The 14,248-nt window shown below is 49.9% G+C and overlaps 8 protein-coding genes across 8 annotated transcripts; 4 read left to right on the forward strand and 4 right to left on the reverse strand.

Moving 5' to 3' along the window:
* Window positions 1–1,302: 1,302 nt before the first annotated feature.
* On the reverse strand, window positions 1,303–3,694 carry PHATRDRAFT_47025 (alanine racemase; the record flags this gene model as incomplete). The annotated part of the gene is made up of 1 exon (XM_002181292.1): window positions 1,303–3,694. Exon 1 carries the CDS (start codon window positions 3,433–3,435, stop codon window positions 1,303–1,305), a length of 2,133 nt encoding a protein of 710 aa, XP_002181328.1. The 5' UTR covers window positions 3,436–3,694.
* Window positions 3,695–4,264: 570 nt separating this feature from the next.
* Window positions 4,265–5,656, forward strand: PHATRDRAFT_37124 (predicted protein; the record flags this gene model as incomplete). The annotated part of the gene is made up of 1 exon (XM_002181122.1): window positions 4,265–5,656. The coding sequence occupies one exon, from the start codon at window positions 4,265–4,267 to the stop codon at window positions 5,654–5,656; it is 1,392 nt and encodes a 463-aa protein (XP_002181158.1).
* Window positions 5,657–5,794: 138 nt separating this feature from the next.
* On the reverse strand, window positions 5,795–6,615 carry PHATRDRAFT_47026 (predicted protein; the record flags this gene model as incomplete). Its single annotated transcript, XM_002181293.1, has 3 exons — window positions 6,474–6,615; window positions 5,845–6,378; window positions 5,795–5,815 (listed from the first exon to the last, which is right to left on the reverse strand). The coding sequence occupies exons 1-3, from the start codon at window positions 6,579–6,581 to the stop codon at window positions 5,795–5,797; spliced, it is 663 nt and encodes a 220-aa protein (XP_002181329.1). The 5' UTR covers window positions 6,582–6,615.
* Window positions 6,616–6,932: 317 nt separating this feature from the next.
* PHATRDRAFT_47027 (predicted protein) lies at window positions 6,933–8,291 on the forward strand. Its single transcript, XM_002181123.1, has one exon. It carries the CDS (start codon window positions 7,072–7,074, stop codon window positions 8,272–8,274), a length of 1,203 nt encoding a protein of 400 aa, XP_002181159.1. The 5' UTR covers window positions 6,933–7,071; the 3' UTR covers window positions 8,275–8,291.
* Window positions 8,292–8,350: 59 nt separating this feature from the next.
* Window positions 8,351–9,559, reverse strand: PHATRDRAFT_37127 (predicted protein; the record flags this gene model as incomplete). The annotated part of the gene is made up of 1 exon (XM_002181294.1): window positions 8,351–9,559. The coding sequence occupies one exon, from the start codon at window positions 9,557–9,559 to the stop codon at window positions 8,351–8,353; it is 1,209 nt and encodes a 402-aa protein (XP_002181330.1).
* Window positions 9,560–10,186: 627 nt separating this feature from the next.
* On the forward strand, window positions 10,187–10,912 carry PHATRDRAFT_13791 (predicted protein; the record flags this gene model as incomplete). Its single annotated transcript, XM_002181124.1, has 1 exon — window positions 10,187–10,912. The coding sequence occupies one exon, from the start codon at window positions 10,187–10,189 to the stop codon at window positions 10,910–10,912; it is 726 nt and encodes a 241-aa protein (XP_002181160.1).
* PHATRDRAFT_21296 (biotin synthase) lies at window positions 10,905–12,443 on the reverse strand. The gene has a single exon (XM_002181295.1). The coding sequence runs from the start codon at window positions 12,362–12,364 to the stop codon at window positions 11,051–11,053; it is 1,314 nt and encodes a 437-aa protein (XP_002181331.1). The 5' UTR covers window positions 12,365–12,443; the 3' UTR covers window positions 10,905–11,050.
* Window positions 12,444–12,799: 356 nt separating this feature from the next.
* PHATRDRAFT_37130 (predicted protein) lies at window positions 12,800–14,177 on the forward strand (the record flags this gene model as incomplete). The annotated part of the gene is made up of 1 exon (XM_002181125.1): window positions 12,800–14,177. A coding segment is annotated over one exon (1,378 nt), but the record flags the coding sequence as incomplete, so codon positions are not given.
* Between the last annotated feature and the right edge of the window lie 71 nt (window positions 14,178–14,248).

A 14,248-nucleotide genomic window follows, 5' to 3' on the forward strand; every position in this document is an offset into this window, starting at 1 on the left:
ACCCATCACCGTATCAGACGAGCTTCAGGGTGTCATGATACAACAGCTGAGAGGGGATGACGTAGAGGCTTCATCGAACGCGGCGGATGCAATTGTTGCATGTTCGCGCAAAATTGGTCTCACTTTTGGAGAAACTGCAATGAGATCGATTCGTGATTCTTGGCGAGAGGCCCTTGATCAAATGGAGGTGGACCGAATGATGTCAACCACTTACAGCGTAAGATGTGCAAGTATATTTGTGGCCCTAATGTCAATTGGCGATGCTTTTCATCAACGTGCATTATCGATGGGAGCGGGAGACTTGCTACTTGAAATGCTTCAATGTGATAATGATCCGCTTTTCCAAATGTCAACTTTGGATCTGCTGGAACTTTTGGCGTGTACTCTACCGATGCATCACGAACGTGCGCACTGGCTCTTTTCAAACGACGTCACAGCTTTCTTGCTCCGATTAGCTGGTGGTGAAGGGGACGGAAGGCCAGATCCTATGCTCGGCGGACCTGCTCTTCGTGTGGTAGCAGCCCTTTGCAAACTGGCACACAGTGATGTTTCCCTGTTGAATCAGACTGACGGAGATATCATGGTGGGATTTCACCGGGCGCTGCATAACATTGAGGGTACCGGCGAAATGGATCGTTTGGCAATGGTAGACGCCATCTCTTCTTTTGCTTCCGCATCTCCAGTAGCTTTGGAACGAATTCTTCAAGATCCTGTGACACGGAAAGCATGGCTCTCTCTATCTGTAGCCCAACCACAGTTAAAAGCAGCTATCCTTGTTTCGGTGTCAATGGTCTTGAACCCAACACACCAGTTGGATTCGAACGGCGATACGATAATGATTTCCAATGCACTTCCCTCAAATAGCTTGGGCCTTAAGCTGTATGCATTCCTAGGACGTGACAACAACAACGAAACGACCGCGTTAATGATTGATTTGGCAAAGTCACCCCTGACGGAAGTTAGATTGGCCGCCTATGCCTTGCTGGAAGGAATTTCAAAGCAGCCCACTGGGGCTCAGGTACTTCTGTCGCATGGTCACTTTTTTGAGTTTCTAGTTCAACGCGAAGGAGAGACGACTATGGAAGGACGCGAGGCGAAATATGCACTCGTTATGGCTGTTTTTAACAGTGATGTTAAGGTGTTACTAGCCGACGATATCGTCCGAAAACTAGACGCCTACCTGAAGGAAGGGCCTCACTATGCCAAACCGATTTCTTGGGAATTAGCGACGGAATAGTAGGCCAATCTTGTCTAACCAAAGAAACTTTTGCGTTCCCAATGAAATGGAATTTTTTTAAATCATTAGACAAATTGCCGCAGTACCCGAATCTTGTCAAGTCCACAGGTTAGGGCGGACTGCGTCGTCTTCAGCGTCGTCGCCAAATCCTGCAGTCGAACCATGCCGTAATCATCGTTTTCGTCCAGAGGACCCCACAATACAGCGGTGTCACCAACAGCTACAGTCGATCCGATATCTGTATCTTCGGCCGGTCCCAGTTCGATCATGAGCATATCCATGCAAACGTTCCCTGCAACTGGAAAAACCGAGCCCCGGATCTGTACCTTGCCAACACCGTTGCCAAGTTCACGTGGATAACCGTCAGCAAATCCGATCGTCAAGGTAGCAATTCGAACATTGTAGGGGGCTATGTAAGCTCGATCATAGCCAACGCTTTCACCTTGTTTCAAAATTGCTACGTGGCGGACTGATGCCAGAAGAGTCGAAACGGCTTGGAGTTCGTCGAATGCTGGTCGTTGACCATAGATAGCTCCACCAGTCCGTACGAATCCACGCGTATCGGAATCCTTTTGTGACAAGATTTCGCTCGGATTGAAGTGAGTCAGGTTGGTAGTTAGCAGCGCAGCTGAGTTATCGGTGGATACAGTCGGGATATAAATTCCAGCACTGCGCACTCGTTTCAGTAGATTTATAAACTTCGCAATCTGCGATTTTGTGAAGTCGGATGTTGCGGTTGCTTCGGCCATGTGAGTGCACATACCGTAAAACTCAATGGGTGCGTTGCCGTTAATTTCCGCATCCAGCATGTCTTGCAAAATCTCAACCGTATCCCTCCGCCCCGCCAAAGCATCCTCCTTCTTCACCGGCTCCGTCTTGAAACCGAGCCGTCCCATGCCGCTATCAACGAGAGCATGCCACCGCAAACGTTTGCGGGTTGCAGGTGTGGACCCTGCAGGGATGGGGAACGACGAATTGGCTGGAGCCGTGCTCTGGGAGTTGTTTGGGGCCAGAGGTTGCTGCGCACTGGCTTCGTGTTCCGATTCGTGAAAGATAGCTGCAACGTGAGCCGCGGCTTGTGCCCGATTTCGTGAAGTTCGCGCCGCCGCTTCAATACCTCCGAACAATTGTTTCGTCCCAGGATATTGCGAATGCTGAGAGTTGACGGTGACGTTTGATTTGGGTGGTGTCATTGCGGATTTTGGATCAGACGACACCGAGGATTCCGAACTGTTTACCGTACTTGCCACGTTGGACGTACTGGCTTTTGGAACGATTCCGGTTGCGGCAGAAACGTTGGCAGCGTCCGTTGCCGCTTTTTGTTTGATGAGCATTGCCCGCACTTCGTTGGCCAGATCTTGTCCCGAAACATTGCCAAGGGTTGACGACGGATGGCGTAAAGCTTTCTTGTGGTTGTCTCCCGAAGGATCGGACAGACCTTGCGGATCCGACAGCAGCAGATTTTCTCGACTGTCCTTCTTTTCGTCCCAATTGGCGGACTCTCGCGGAGCCATGGGCGCCGTCAAGGCGTGTGCTTTGGCTTCCATGGCGGCCCGTTGCACCTGCGTCCGTTTGCGTTCTTTTTCGTTGAGTACCCACTCCATGAGAGCCTGCACCACTTCCGGACCCGACACCATCACTTCAATCCCGTGATGGTAGTAGTCGTCGAAACAACGCGGAAATCCTACGGGCGGACCGAGTACGAGTATCCGAATCTGCGCTGGCCGCATGACTCGCGCCGCGACTTCGGACTGTGGCGAGTTGGGCCGGGAGGTGCCCGCACTCGCGGTGTCGAGACTGGTGGTTGCCGTATCGATGCCACCGGTATGAAACAAGGCCGCCAGCTGTTTCGACCAACGGCCGGGTGGATTCCGCTCGAAGGCTCGTCGCAAGGAAATGGCTTCTTCCAGGGTCGCCACCGCAAAGGCATCGGCCCCGCAGCGGTCGGCCAAGTGTAACGCCGTCGCGATGGCCCCGTGTCCGTAGCCGTCCGCCTTGACGACGGCGATGACGGAGCATCGCTGCCGAGCTGCGGTCGATTCCACAAAGGCAAAGTTGTGTTGGAGCGCACTCAGACGAATACGGTGTACGGCTCGGTGTTTGTCTTCGGGTGGAGGCGGGGGTGCTGGCCCATTCGTCAAACGGGCAGCGACCTTTCGCCGATCCGGTACAAAGATGCTTTCGGTAGGAGCACTCATGTAGAAGTTAAAGTGCTGATATTTGTAGAGATAGTGTAAGCTGTTGCTGTAGAGATTGGTACAGCGGGAGACCCAGCTTCCGTATTTCCTTTTTTCGACAAATAAACTGTGTTGGGAGGGGAACGACTTTGCTCCTTTTGGAACGACAACGAATATCCGCAATTCCAAAGGACTGCCCTGTTGTTACCGTAACACAATGCTCTCACTGATCCTATTTCATTCACTCGTATCTACCGAAAGGATGACTGCCGTTCTAGTCCCTGTTGTTTCGAAAATGACGGCATCGTTTACGGTGCGGGGATCCGTCCCGTGTGTACCAGTGGGAGAAAGCCCAGAGGGGGACCGACCAAGGGTCTTCCAAGGTCTTTTTTTTTTCCTAAGAGACGTTCGGGCTTTTTGGCACACCTTCGCTCTCTCGTAGTAGTAACTAGAGAAGTCACCGTCGGGACCTGCGCGCGTGACGATTTCGGTGGGGACTCTCCACTCGGACGGTCTGTTCACCAATCCAAAACAAGAACGTCTGTGTCCTTCCTGGGAGTATCGATTCCCCCAGAAAGAGACCCGTTCCCGAAGTCCCGTCTCGTTGGAAAACTGTCCATTCACGGGCAGGGACTCCTCCAAAAGGAACCGGTATCGGTGAACGCGATACGGGGGACGGAACGAGCCGATTCTTCAAGCCACTGTTGCTTGTTGCCGATCTCCCCATGCTTCCAAACGTCACCCCGTTGTCAGTTGAGAGAGTGTGTGCATAGGGAGTTCTCACACAAGCAAGCACGATTCGAAATGACCGAGGATGAAAGTGCGCACGATGATATTTGGAATGCCTCCCATGGCTACACACCACTATCGGATTTGCGATCGTCCCACGTCTCATCCCATCCAGCGCCGGGCGGAGGCACGTTGTTGTGTTCCGTGGGACCGTCGAGCCAGGAACGACGACGACAACGACAGCAAACTGTACGGACACACCGGTGCTTTTTTTGTAGATTTAGCAGCATTCACACCCGCCAGTGTTGGAGAATCGGATGACGACGACGACAAACCACGGTGTACGGAACTTGCCGTGGACGGTTGCGAGCCAATGATGCGGGAACGTGATCTTGCCGACCGTACGAGCGCTGCGGATTTTCGAGCTATTGCGGACCAGGCATTGTTTGCCTTGGAAGATGACTATCGTACGACACTCGACAGCAACTCTAGTGCTCGCTCTTCGGGGCCAACGATAGAGACTGACGAAAAGTTGCCGACTCCTATCGTCTTGGCTTTCGAAACCGAGAACACGGAAACGGAGTGGCAGACAAGCTTTGAAAGATGCAAGGAAGAAATACACACACGTGTTGCCAATGGCGTAAAGAGCCAGCCAGAAGCCGACTCGACTGCGGTACTCAACGCCGTGCGTTCCATTCGAGAGCACAACCCAGCCTTGGAGCGTAAGTTACACGTGTGGGAACAGCAGCACCGACAAGAATCGGTGACGGTACCCCACACTCATCGCCTCGTCCCAGCCGCACCTTTATCGGCGTTTCGAAAAAACACCGCCAAAGCCCGAACGGCCACAGCTCATCTCAGCCGGGCAGCCACCATTGCTCACGCGCTCGTACGACTGGATGTTCTTCGCAGTCAAGAAACGCTAAGCGTTCATGTTGTAGGCTGTGACGCCGTTGAGTGCGCAACCGACGAAACGGTGCGTCTTTATTTTGGACCACTGGCAAGATGGCTTGCGGTGGCAGCCGAAGCGCCGAAACATTTGGAACTGCACTTGATTGGTCCGAACATTCCGATCGAAGCCTCTCAACGAAAACCCATGCAGCTGCTTTCTTCTGCCGTATCCTCCTCACGACCGACACGACTAAAGTCAGCCAAAGTGTCGAGTCATTTGGCCGTTTACGATGACTACGAATGCAATACCCGAGCTGATTTGATTGTCTGCTTCAATGCCGGTATTTGGGGGTATACGGAATGGAAACCGACACTACACGCACTGGCATTGCGCAAGCAGAACATTCCGTTTATTGCAACAGCATATACGCTGCTTGAAGCGGAAGATGACGAGGATACGATTCTGGACGTTCTGAAGGAGCTCGGGATCGAAAAGTCGGTAGCCTCCTTGTGGGATCCCGAGATGAACCCGTTTGGCTCAAAGCAACCCCGAGAGACGGCAACTGCAAAAGTAGGACAAGATTATAGAGAAAATTCCGCTTGGCAGGCGTGGAAATTGTAATTGAAGGTAGAAGAAAAGGTTTATTAAATAATCTCGGCAGATTCATTGTCGTCTCCGCCCTCGTGAGTCTTGGACATTTCCATATTGCTGGCTTTACCTTGCGGATAGTCTTCCGGACCCAATGGACGCCCCGATAGCTCATCCGTTCCATCTCCTTGGCTCAAGAACCACCAAGTCATGGTGAAAACAGGCAGATCGTCGCTATATCGTGCCATGTGGACCGCGTGGATACCAATCGCAATGGCACCAAAACCACACAGAAGCGCGACCGTCGGATCCAGCCACCACCAACTTCCTTTTTGTTCAATAATCAAAGTATTCACAAAAAGTGCGCCCGCCAATACCGTACCAATCAACGAACAGATACCGTCCTTATTTAGAGAGGCCGACTGCAGTGCCTTGGCGTAGCGAAACTTTAAAGTGGCCAAAATACCAAACACAATGAACGAAAAGAAAGATATTGCGACTACCAGTCTAAGACCATCCGGATCTTCTTCTCCACGCGCGAAATCGGAAATAGCGGTGGAAAGTATACTCATTCCGAGCAGTACTAAAATGAAAGAAATCGCGACGGAAGCTCGCTTTTCCCGACGGTGCAACTTTTCTTCCAGTTCCTGGTTGACTTTCGTAGGAGCGAAAAAGCGCCACAGAACTACTGCACTACTAAAAAAGTCGACGCAATTTTCGAGACCAAACACCAAACACAGCGATGATCCCGTAGCCTAGTTTGTGATTGGAACGAATCAACGGAAGACACAATCGTGAGCACAAAGGCTTCCGTGACAAATATCGTCGTAGACTATTTACAAGCACTTACCACGTACATTCCAATCCCAGCTCCAGCGGCTACCAGCGTTACAGCTAGACTAACCCATGAAAGCCGGTATGCATCTTTGGTTGTAGGAGTTCTCCAGCAAGACACCATGGTGATCTAGACTTTTTGGTGCAATCCAATGCAGTGCTCCGGAATTTTGCAGAACCGGAAGGATAATGAATACGGCAAAACACGAAAGAAACCAGTGACGTTTCATTCTATTTGCGTTTCCATTTGGTTGCAAGCAGGACCGTAGCAACATAGCGTGTGTCTGATATTTAATTATGGAACGTCTTTGCGACAGATTCTATGACAACGAAGGAGAGGCGGCAAGTTTATAAGGGCGGTTGACAGACGAATTGCCTCGGAGCCGCATGAAAAAGACCGTAGCGCGGGAAATCGAACCAGTCGCCTCACAGCGTTGCGGGGGTTGAGGATTTATGGAAGTGCATAGCCGAGATAGTGTACGGACGCTCACCCATGACTACCCTGTCGTCCGCTTCATATATTTCTCTCAGCATAACTAAAGCGAACTCTGCGTCCATTGTGTAGTGTAGAACATCAAAAGAGTCTGTACCCATAGTACACATACTGGCAAACAATGGTTGTCTCATCGACGTTGGTGAACGTTGCCGAAGACGCGGAACTCCGTTTAGTTTCGCTCCTGTCCGAAAAAGCAGCATCGTCCGATTTTGCCGCTACGTGCGAAGCTTGCATTGCTTCTGAGGACGCTGCGAAGCTGATCCAGACTATTGTGAGCGATGCTTCAGCACTATCTGCTTTGGTCCAGCACGAATCGTCCGAAGAAGCCGTTGGAGCCTTTAGCATTCTTGTGGCTCTCTTGGACAGTTCCACACAGAGTCTGACGTCGATTTTGGACGCAATAGTACAACAAGATGGCGACAGTAGTCGCAAATTAGCTCTCATTTCAGTCCTTTACAACATGAGGGCGGATTCTCAGGAAAAGTGTACGATTCTCTCCCGTATGTTCCCCTTGGCTAGTCCGGGGGATTTGGCGGAAGACCAGACCCTGGGTCGACTCTTGGTGGAAGAGTCCACTGGACTTTTGACGAATCCATCTATTCCGCGCATTGTAGCCATGTTAGACTCCTGGAATGTAAGTGATTCAAGTCGACGTCATTTGTACCGATTGATTGCTGAGTCCATGTCGGGAACGAGCAAACAACGATTCCTTCTTTTGTTGGTGGCGACCTACCAGAACCAATCTGTGGATGCCGATGGCTTAAAAGTCGCGAAAGAAGTCTCTATCGGAGCGATTAGGGATCCAATTTCTCTCTTCACACAACAACGCAATTTGATGACTCAACCAGCCGTCCAGGCTCTCGCAAAGACGGAGCCTATTCTGTCGGGACTGTTGCAAGTCTTTCAAGAAGGCAGGCTCACTGATTATCAACAATATTTGCAAAACAATGGTGGGGAAGACAAGGTTTTGAAACCGTTTGATCTCGACGTAGCAGCTTCTGAGCGTTACATGAAAATTTTAAGCCTTTGTTCGCTGGCTGCTGAGCATGAAGAAATTCCATACGAGACTGTCGTGGATACCTTGCAGACGGAGCTTGGACAAGTGGAATCCTGGGTCATCGCAGCAGTCGGGTCGGGGCTGCTCGAGGCGAAGATGGACCAATTGGTTCAAAAAGTTATGGTCGAACGTTGTGTCGTCCGTCAATTTGACATGAATCAATGGAAGGTCCTGCAGAACCGCCTTCAAGCTTGGAAAAAGAACGTGGGTGGTGTGCTCGACAGTTTGAAGCAGAGTCAAACTATAGCGGCTAAAGCAAAATAATCAAGGCAAGAATTGCTCATAACGATTGATTGTTTTAATCTAGAAGCTATGTTGTTATGATTTCTTACGAGTCATATTACAGAATGTAGAATCTTGGGAATCCAAGACTGAAGGCATCATAGACCTCCTTATACTCGTTGGTAAATAGATGAGCGACAGGTAGTACAGTCAGAACGACGAGAAAGGTTTTCACGGGTCTAGGAAAGTTTCTCGACACCCATTGAACGAAGGGAGTCTCCGTGAGGGGTGGCTCGGCCAACAGAACGATACCATTCCAGAAAAAAAACAAAAAATGCGTACCACGTAGAGATATTTGATTCATTTGTATCACTTTGCGGATGGCAATGATAACTAGAATGTATTCATGAAGTAAGCCACTGACCAGGAATGTAGCAAGAGCAGCAGTGTTGCGACCGTACCCGTTCTTGCGAAAAGGTCGAAAGATACCACGCTTTAAACCCGACGATACAAGTCGATTCCACCGCCTCCCCCAGAAATCTGATGGACTTGAACTTGCTGTCAAGGGATTAAAATTCAGCTGGACAGTCTTGATGCCACTCAGCAAAGACGTAAGCAAACCAACACCCGTAGCACCAACTTCAATCATCAGCGCTGTTAAAAACGCCATGACATAGTTGTTTCCAAGGTTCCCCCAGTAAAACAGGTCGGTTAAACTTGTGATTTCCTTTTGCGAGAAAACCTGATAGTCCAATGGAATCAAAATGCTGAATACCACCGAGATCTCAGCGAAAAGTATAAGGAATTTCAAGGTTTGCGAAATCAAATATTTGGTGTCAATGCGGATAACGTGACCTGTATTTGGATCAATCTCAAACTGCACAGTGGCGCAGTAATATAGCAAAAAGGTACTTAAACTCTTCTCGGCAAAGGCCGGTACTGTTCCGTGCATAGCCTCAAGGCATCGAAAAAACAGTAGTACTGGACTGGCTGCGGATGCAACGAGAAAAGCTGGATTGTAAAGATCAGCCAATGAGATAATCCATACTGGTACGCAGACGAGGGTTGGACACACGATGCCATATCCAATAGAATAGGAAAGTGCCGAGCCTCGTCTCTGGACAATGAACTTGAAGATGATGATTGCAACTACGACATTTAGAAGGGTCTGCATGAGTACGATGGTTTGCAGCTGAGTCCAATACATTGGATGCACTCCTGCTACGCCAAGCTTTCCAAGTTGCCACAGATCCAGAAAATAGTCCGGAAACCTCTCTTCACGTGGGTCAAACTTTTCGGCAAAAACGGTCGACCGCAGGTAGTCCATCGTGGTGGCGCAAGAAAAATATTCTTGTGGAGCAACAGTAATTACATTAATGACACCAGCGGAAGACAAACTGTGAAGCCGATATCTCTGAGCCGACTTCAAAAAGTGAATACTCCGTTTCCTTACAATCCATTTCTCCTACCGTTAACTGTAAAACATACGACATCCATCCGGTTCTGGCAATTTCGAAAACAACTTTCACATTCAAATACGAAGCTAATAGTCGATGTCTTGATAGCTCTGGATGCCATTCAAAACAACCAATAAGAGGTAATGTCTCCACATAGTCCACGGATTTTCTACACGTATAGAGGCCAGACGGCCTGGCAGCTTATGACACATTTTTCCGAAAACACTCGCCTTCCCCCTCCCGGGCGCACCATACAATTCACAACTAATTTGGATCAAATCCATCAGAAGCGTTCGCACTCTTTCATCAGTTTACCTGCCACTATCACCATGAAATTCTCAGTTCTCGCAGTTTCTCTCATCGTCGGACAAGCAGCAGCTTTTGGTCCTTTGCTACGACCAAAATTAGGAACATTCAATTCACAGATATGCGTGGAAGAAGGCGATTTGCATCAGCCGACGGATAATTATGGTTTCCAACGTCGTATGCCACTCTTCATGGGACGAGCAGCCGCCGTGCGAGCAGCAACCAAGAACAAAACGGACGCCAAGAAAGCTAAAACGAACGCCGTGTACGGCAAGAAACTTATAATGGCGGTCAAACAAGGCGGAAGTCCCGATCCCAAGGCGAATAAAGCTTTGGCTGACGTTATCAAGGGCGCCAAGGCAAACTCTGTACCGGTCGACAACATAAATCGAGCCATCAAGAAGGCATCCGAGGGGAATGTAGGAGACTTCAAAGAAGCCACTTTTGAAGCCTATGGCTTTGGGGGTGTTTCATTGATTATTAATGTTTTGACGGACAACAACAACCGTGCGACGTCGGACGTCAGAACTGCGGTGAACAAGAGGGATGGAAAGATTGCCGAATCTGGAAGCGTCCTGTTCATGTACGATCGCAAAGGAATGATCGAAGTGCAACAAGATCTGGATGAAGAGGCCGTCCTGGAGGCTGCCATAGAGGCTGGTTGTGACGACTACGAACTTTCTGCTGGAGATGTCGAAGGAACGACCATTCTATATACGGATCCATCCGAAGTCTCCATGATGTTTGAAGCGCTCAAAAGTCTAGGCTGTGATGCAGGCGCAAAAATGTCTCTTACGTATGTTACTAAGGCCCCGGTAGAGTGTTCAGACGAGGATTTCGACAAAAATATGGATATCATCGAAGCTCTGGAGGATTTGGATGATGTGGACTCTGTTGAGCACAACATGTCCAACTGATTAAGAGGATTAATTTTGTTTCATTTATTCACATTTTCATCGTGATGTGTACCACAGTGGCAAACAGCACTGTACACCTAGAAATGATGTCCAATGCATGCGGCTGTGTGTTTACATATTTTGTGGATACGGCCTCGTTTACGCGTATTGCTGCTCGACGTTGTTTGTCCCCTGCACCTTGGTAATAGCAACTTTGCCCTGTTCTTCAGCGGGAGCAACCCGAGGACCTTTGTGTGCCGGCTTTCCTTGGAAACCAAACTTTCGGAAAAGTGCCTGGTCTTGGTCAAACTCGGGATTGGCTGTCGTCAAGAGCTTGTCGCCGTTGAAAATTGAATTAGCACCGGCTTGGAACATGAGGTACTGTTCGGCGTCACTGAATGACAGACGTCCAGCGGAAAGACGGACCATGGTGCGTGGCATTACGATACGTGCGGTAGCGATCATACGGGCCATGGCGAATGCATCTACACGGGATATATCCTCAGAGTCACCGAGAGGTGTGCCTTCAACGGCTACTAAAGCATTAATGGGAACAGATTCGGGATGCTCCGGGAGAGTCGCCAGTACGTGAAGGAGTCCGACCCGATCCTTTTCTTCTTCACCCAACCCCAAGATACCTCCACAGCAGACGCTGATTCCAGCATCACGCACATTGGCGATTGTATTGAGACGATCCTCGTAGCTGCGGGTAGAAATGACCTTGGGGTAGTGCTCGGGACTTGTATCGAGGTTGTGATTGTAGGCTGATAGACCCGCCTCCTTGAGCTGTTTCGCCTGTTCCGCGTTCAACATACCGAGAGTGCAGCAAACCTCGAGTCCCATACCGTTGACACCACGAACCATTTCAAGAATATGGCCGAAGGCATTCTTCTTGTTACCAAGTTCTCGCCACGCCGCCCCCATACAGAACCGGGTCGACCCCGCTTCCTTAGCACGCTGGGCCGCCTCCAAGACTTCCTGGACCTTCATAGTAGGAGTGGGCTTGACGAATGTTTTGTGGCGAGTTGACTGCGAGCAGTACGAGCAATCTTCCGAACAACCGCCCGTCTTGATGGAAAGTAACGTACACTGCTGGACCTCCGAAGGATCCCAGTACATGCGGTGGACGGTGGAAGCCTTATACATGAGCTCGTAGAAAGGTTGATGGAATATTTCGGCAATTTCGTCACGTGTCCAATTCTGGCGGACACTCGCCGTAACACCACCCATAGAACGCTCTTCCTCTGCTTCGTAAAGAGCGTTGCGTTCGTACGAGTCGTTGGGTAAGCGGGGACTTTCTTCGGCAACAACACGCGACGCCACGTATCGATCTATAATCACGTCGGACGACACGGAGGTATCCAAAGCTTGCGGGGAGAGCGACAAACAACGCATCCCTCCCGTCGACGACACCGAAGGTCGCCATTGAGAAAGACGGCGAGCTGCAGATGAAGCAAGTCGAGACGGTATCATGATAGCGATGCTACAAAGAGAAAGTCAAGGGATCGAATGGCCCAAACTGTGCGTGTTTGTCGTGACGCGAAGCGCCAAAGGACCAACGAAAGATGCCTTGGGGCCGTCGACGTGATGTTTTTGTTTTAGACTCATCCTGTGATGTACGCGGTTTGCTGGCCGTCGTCGGATCTTTACCAGATTTACAGTTAACCCCTACGTGACACATCCATCACGCAAACAAGCGTAGAAAAGATACGTCATGGCCGACGTCAGACCAATAAAAATGTCGAAAATGGAGACCCGGACATGTATTTTGAAACATCCATTAGCGCCGTTACTCTAGAGAGAGGTAGGTAGTGTTTTCAAACATAACATTCCGTGTGCCAGACTCAAGGCTGTTTGTGGATTGGTTCCGTCAATGTCTGGAGCGACCGAATTTGCTAGAACCAACAGATGACACGAAATGCACCTACGACACGACACGGCTTCAGCAGTCAAAACCCACAATCCAACGAACAATTTTCAAACGTAGGGACCAGGGGGCCCATCCATCCGTCCATCTGCTCCTCCTGGTCTTTGGGAGGAACGCTTCCGGATCGAGCTTGGGTTAGGTCGCTCCTGGAAGTGAGCCTACTTGCTGGTTTCTGTACACGAGTACGTGTTGCCTGCATGCCTTTGGCGAAGAAACGAAGGCGACACGCGGCGAACCTTTTCCTCATGACGTGCACCGCAGCAACGTGTTCCAGCACTTGGTTACTGGGAGCGTGGCGAGCTTCGGCTTTTCTGCAACCTGTCTATCGGAAACCACAACATACCTGCAGCCCACTGCATCGTTTGGAACGAAGAGATCATTTTGCGTCGGCTGTTGTGAGCCGATTGCAGGCGTTTTTTGAACAAGGACCGACACCAAGGAAAGCACCAAACTACACCACCAGCGGCATCAATCACACTTCCGACAACGCTACAGCTACCATTCTGGCTTTAACACGTACAGAAATAAATCGAATGCGCAAACGTGAGCTAAAAGAACAGTTGGAATTACGAAATTTGAATACCAGTGGCACCAAAAAGGACTTAATTCCTCGCTTACTTGATGCGATCGAGGTAGACGAAATCGTAAGAGAGCTACCGATTATGAATAACTCTGAAAACCAGAGTGAAATAAAGTCCAGTGCGAGCCCCCCTTCACGAGAAGACCAGAAATTTGCAGCGGCGTTGGAAGTGGTAGATCCGACAGGAGGATGTGTCGACTCGGAAAATAAGAGTGAAGAAAATGTCAGTGCAAACCGCTCTTTGCAACAAGACCAGCAACTTGCAGAGGTGCTGGAAGTGGTAGATCCGACAGGAAATTACATATTACGCGTCAAAGGCGTGTCATGCTTGCAATCTTACGGTACGGGGATTGGGATTGTCTTGGTCAACGCTAACGACGATCGGGATGTGTGTACAGCTCGCAAAGTGTTGCAGGGCAACCGCAGTGTATTCGAAGCCGGATACAGTGCCTTGATAGTCGGAATCCGCTTTGCATTGAATCGGGGAGTTCGCAATCTCACCGTGCAGATAGACCATGATGTCATTGTCAGCCAATTGACCGGGAAATTCCAAGTCAATCGAGAAAATCTCAAGCCCATGTACTGGAATATAATGCACCATAAGGAAGAGTCATTCGACACGTTCACTGTCGAACACATTTCGTTGGAAATGAACACCGAAGCGACCGATCTGGCGGCGCGGGGTTTAGCAACAGGAAAGTCAATCAACATTGTAGACGTCTTTGATCCAATGGGCGATCTTGGCACCGAGACGCAAACGAAGGATTTCTTGAAGGCCAGTCCCGCGGATGCCATCGAAACTGGGAATAGCGGCGAAATTACAAAAATAGATCCCTTACGAACGTACGAT

Source organism: Phaeodactylum tricornutum, chromosome 12, assembly GCF_000150955.2.
Source record: "Phaeodactylum tricornutum CCAP 1055/1 chromosome 12, whole genome shotgun sequence".
In the NCBI taxonomy this organism is placed as follows: Eukaryota; Bacillariophyta; class Bacillariophyceae; order Surirellales; family Neidiaceae; genus Phaeodactylum; species Phaeodactylum tricornutum.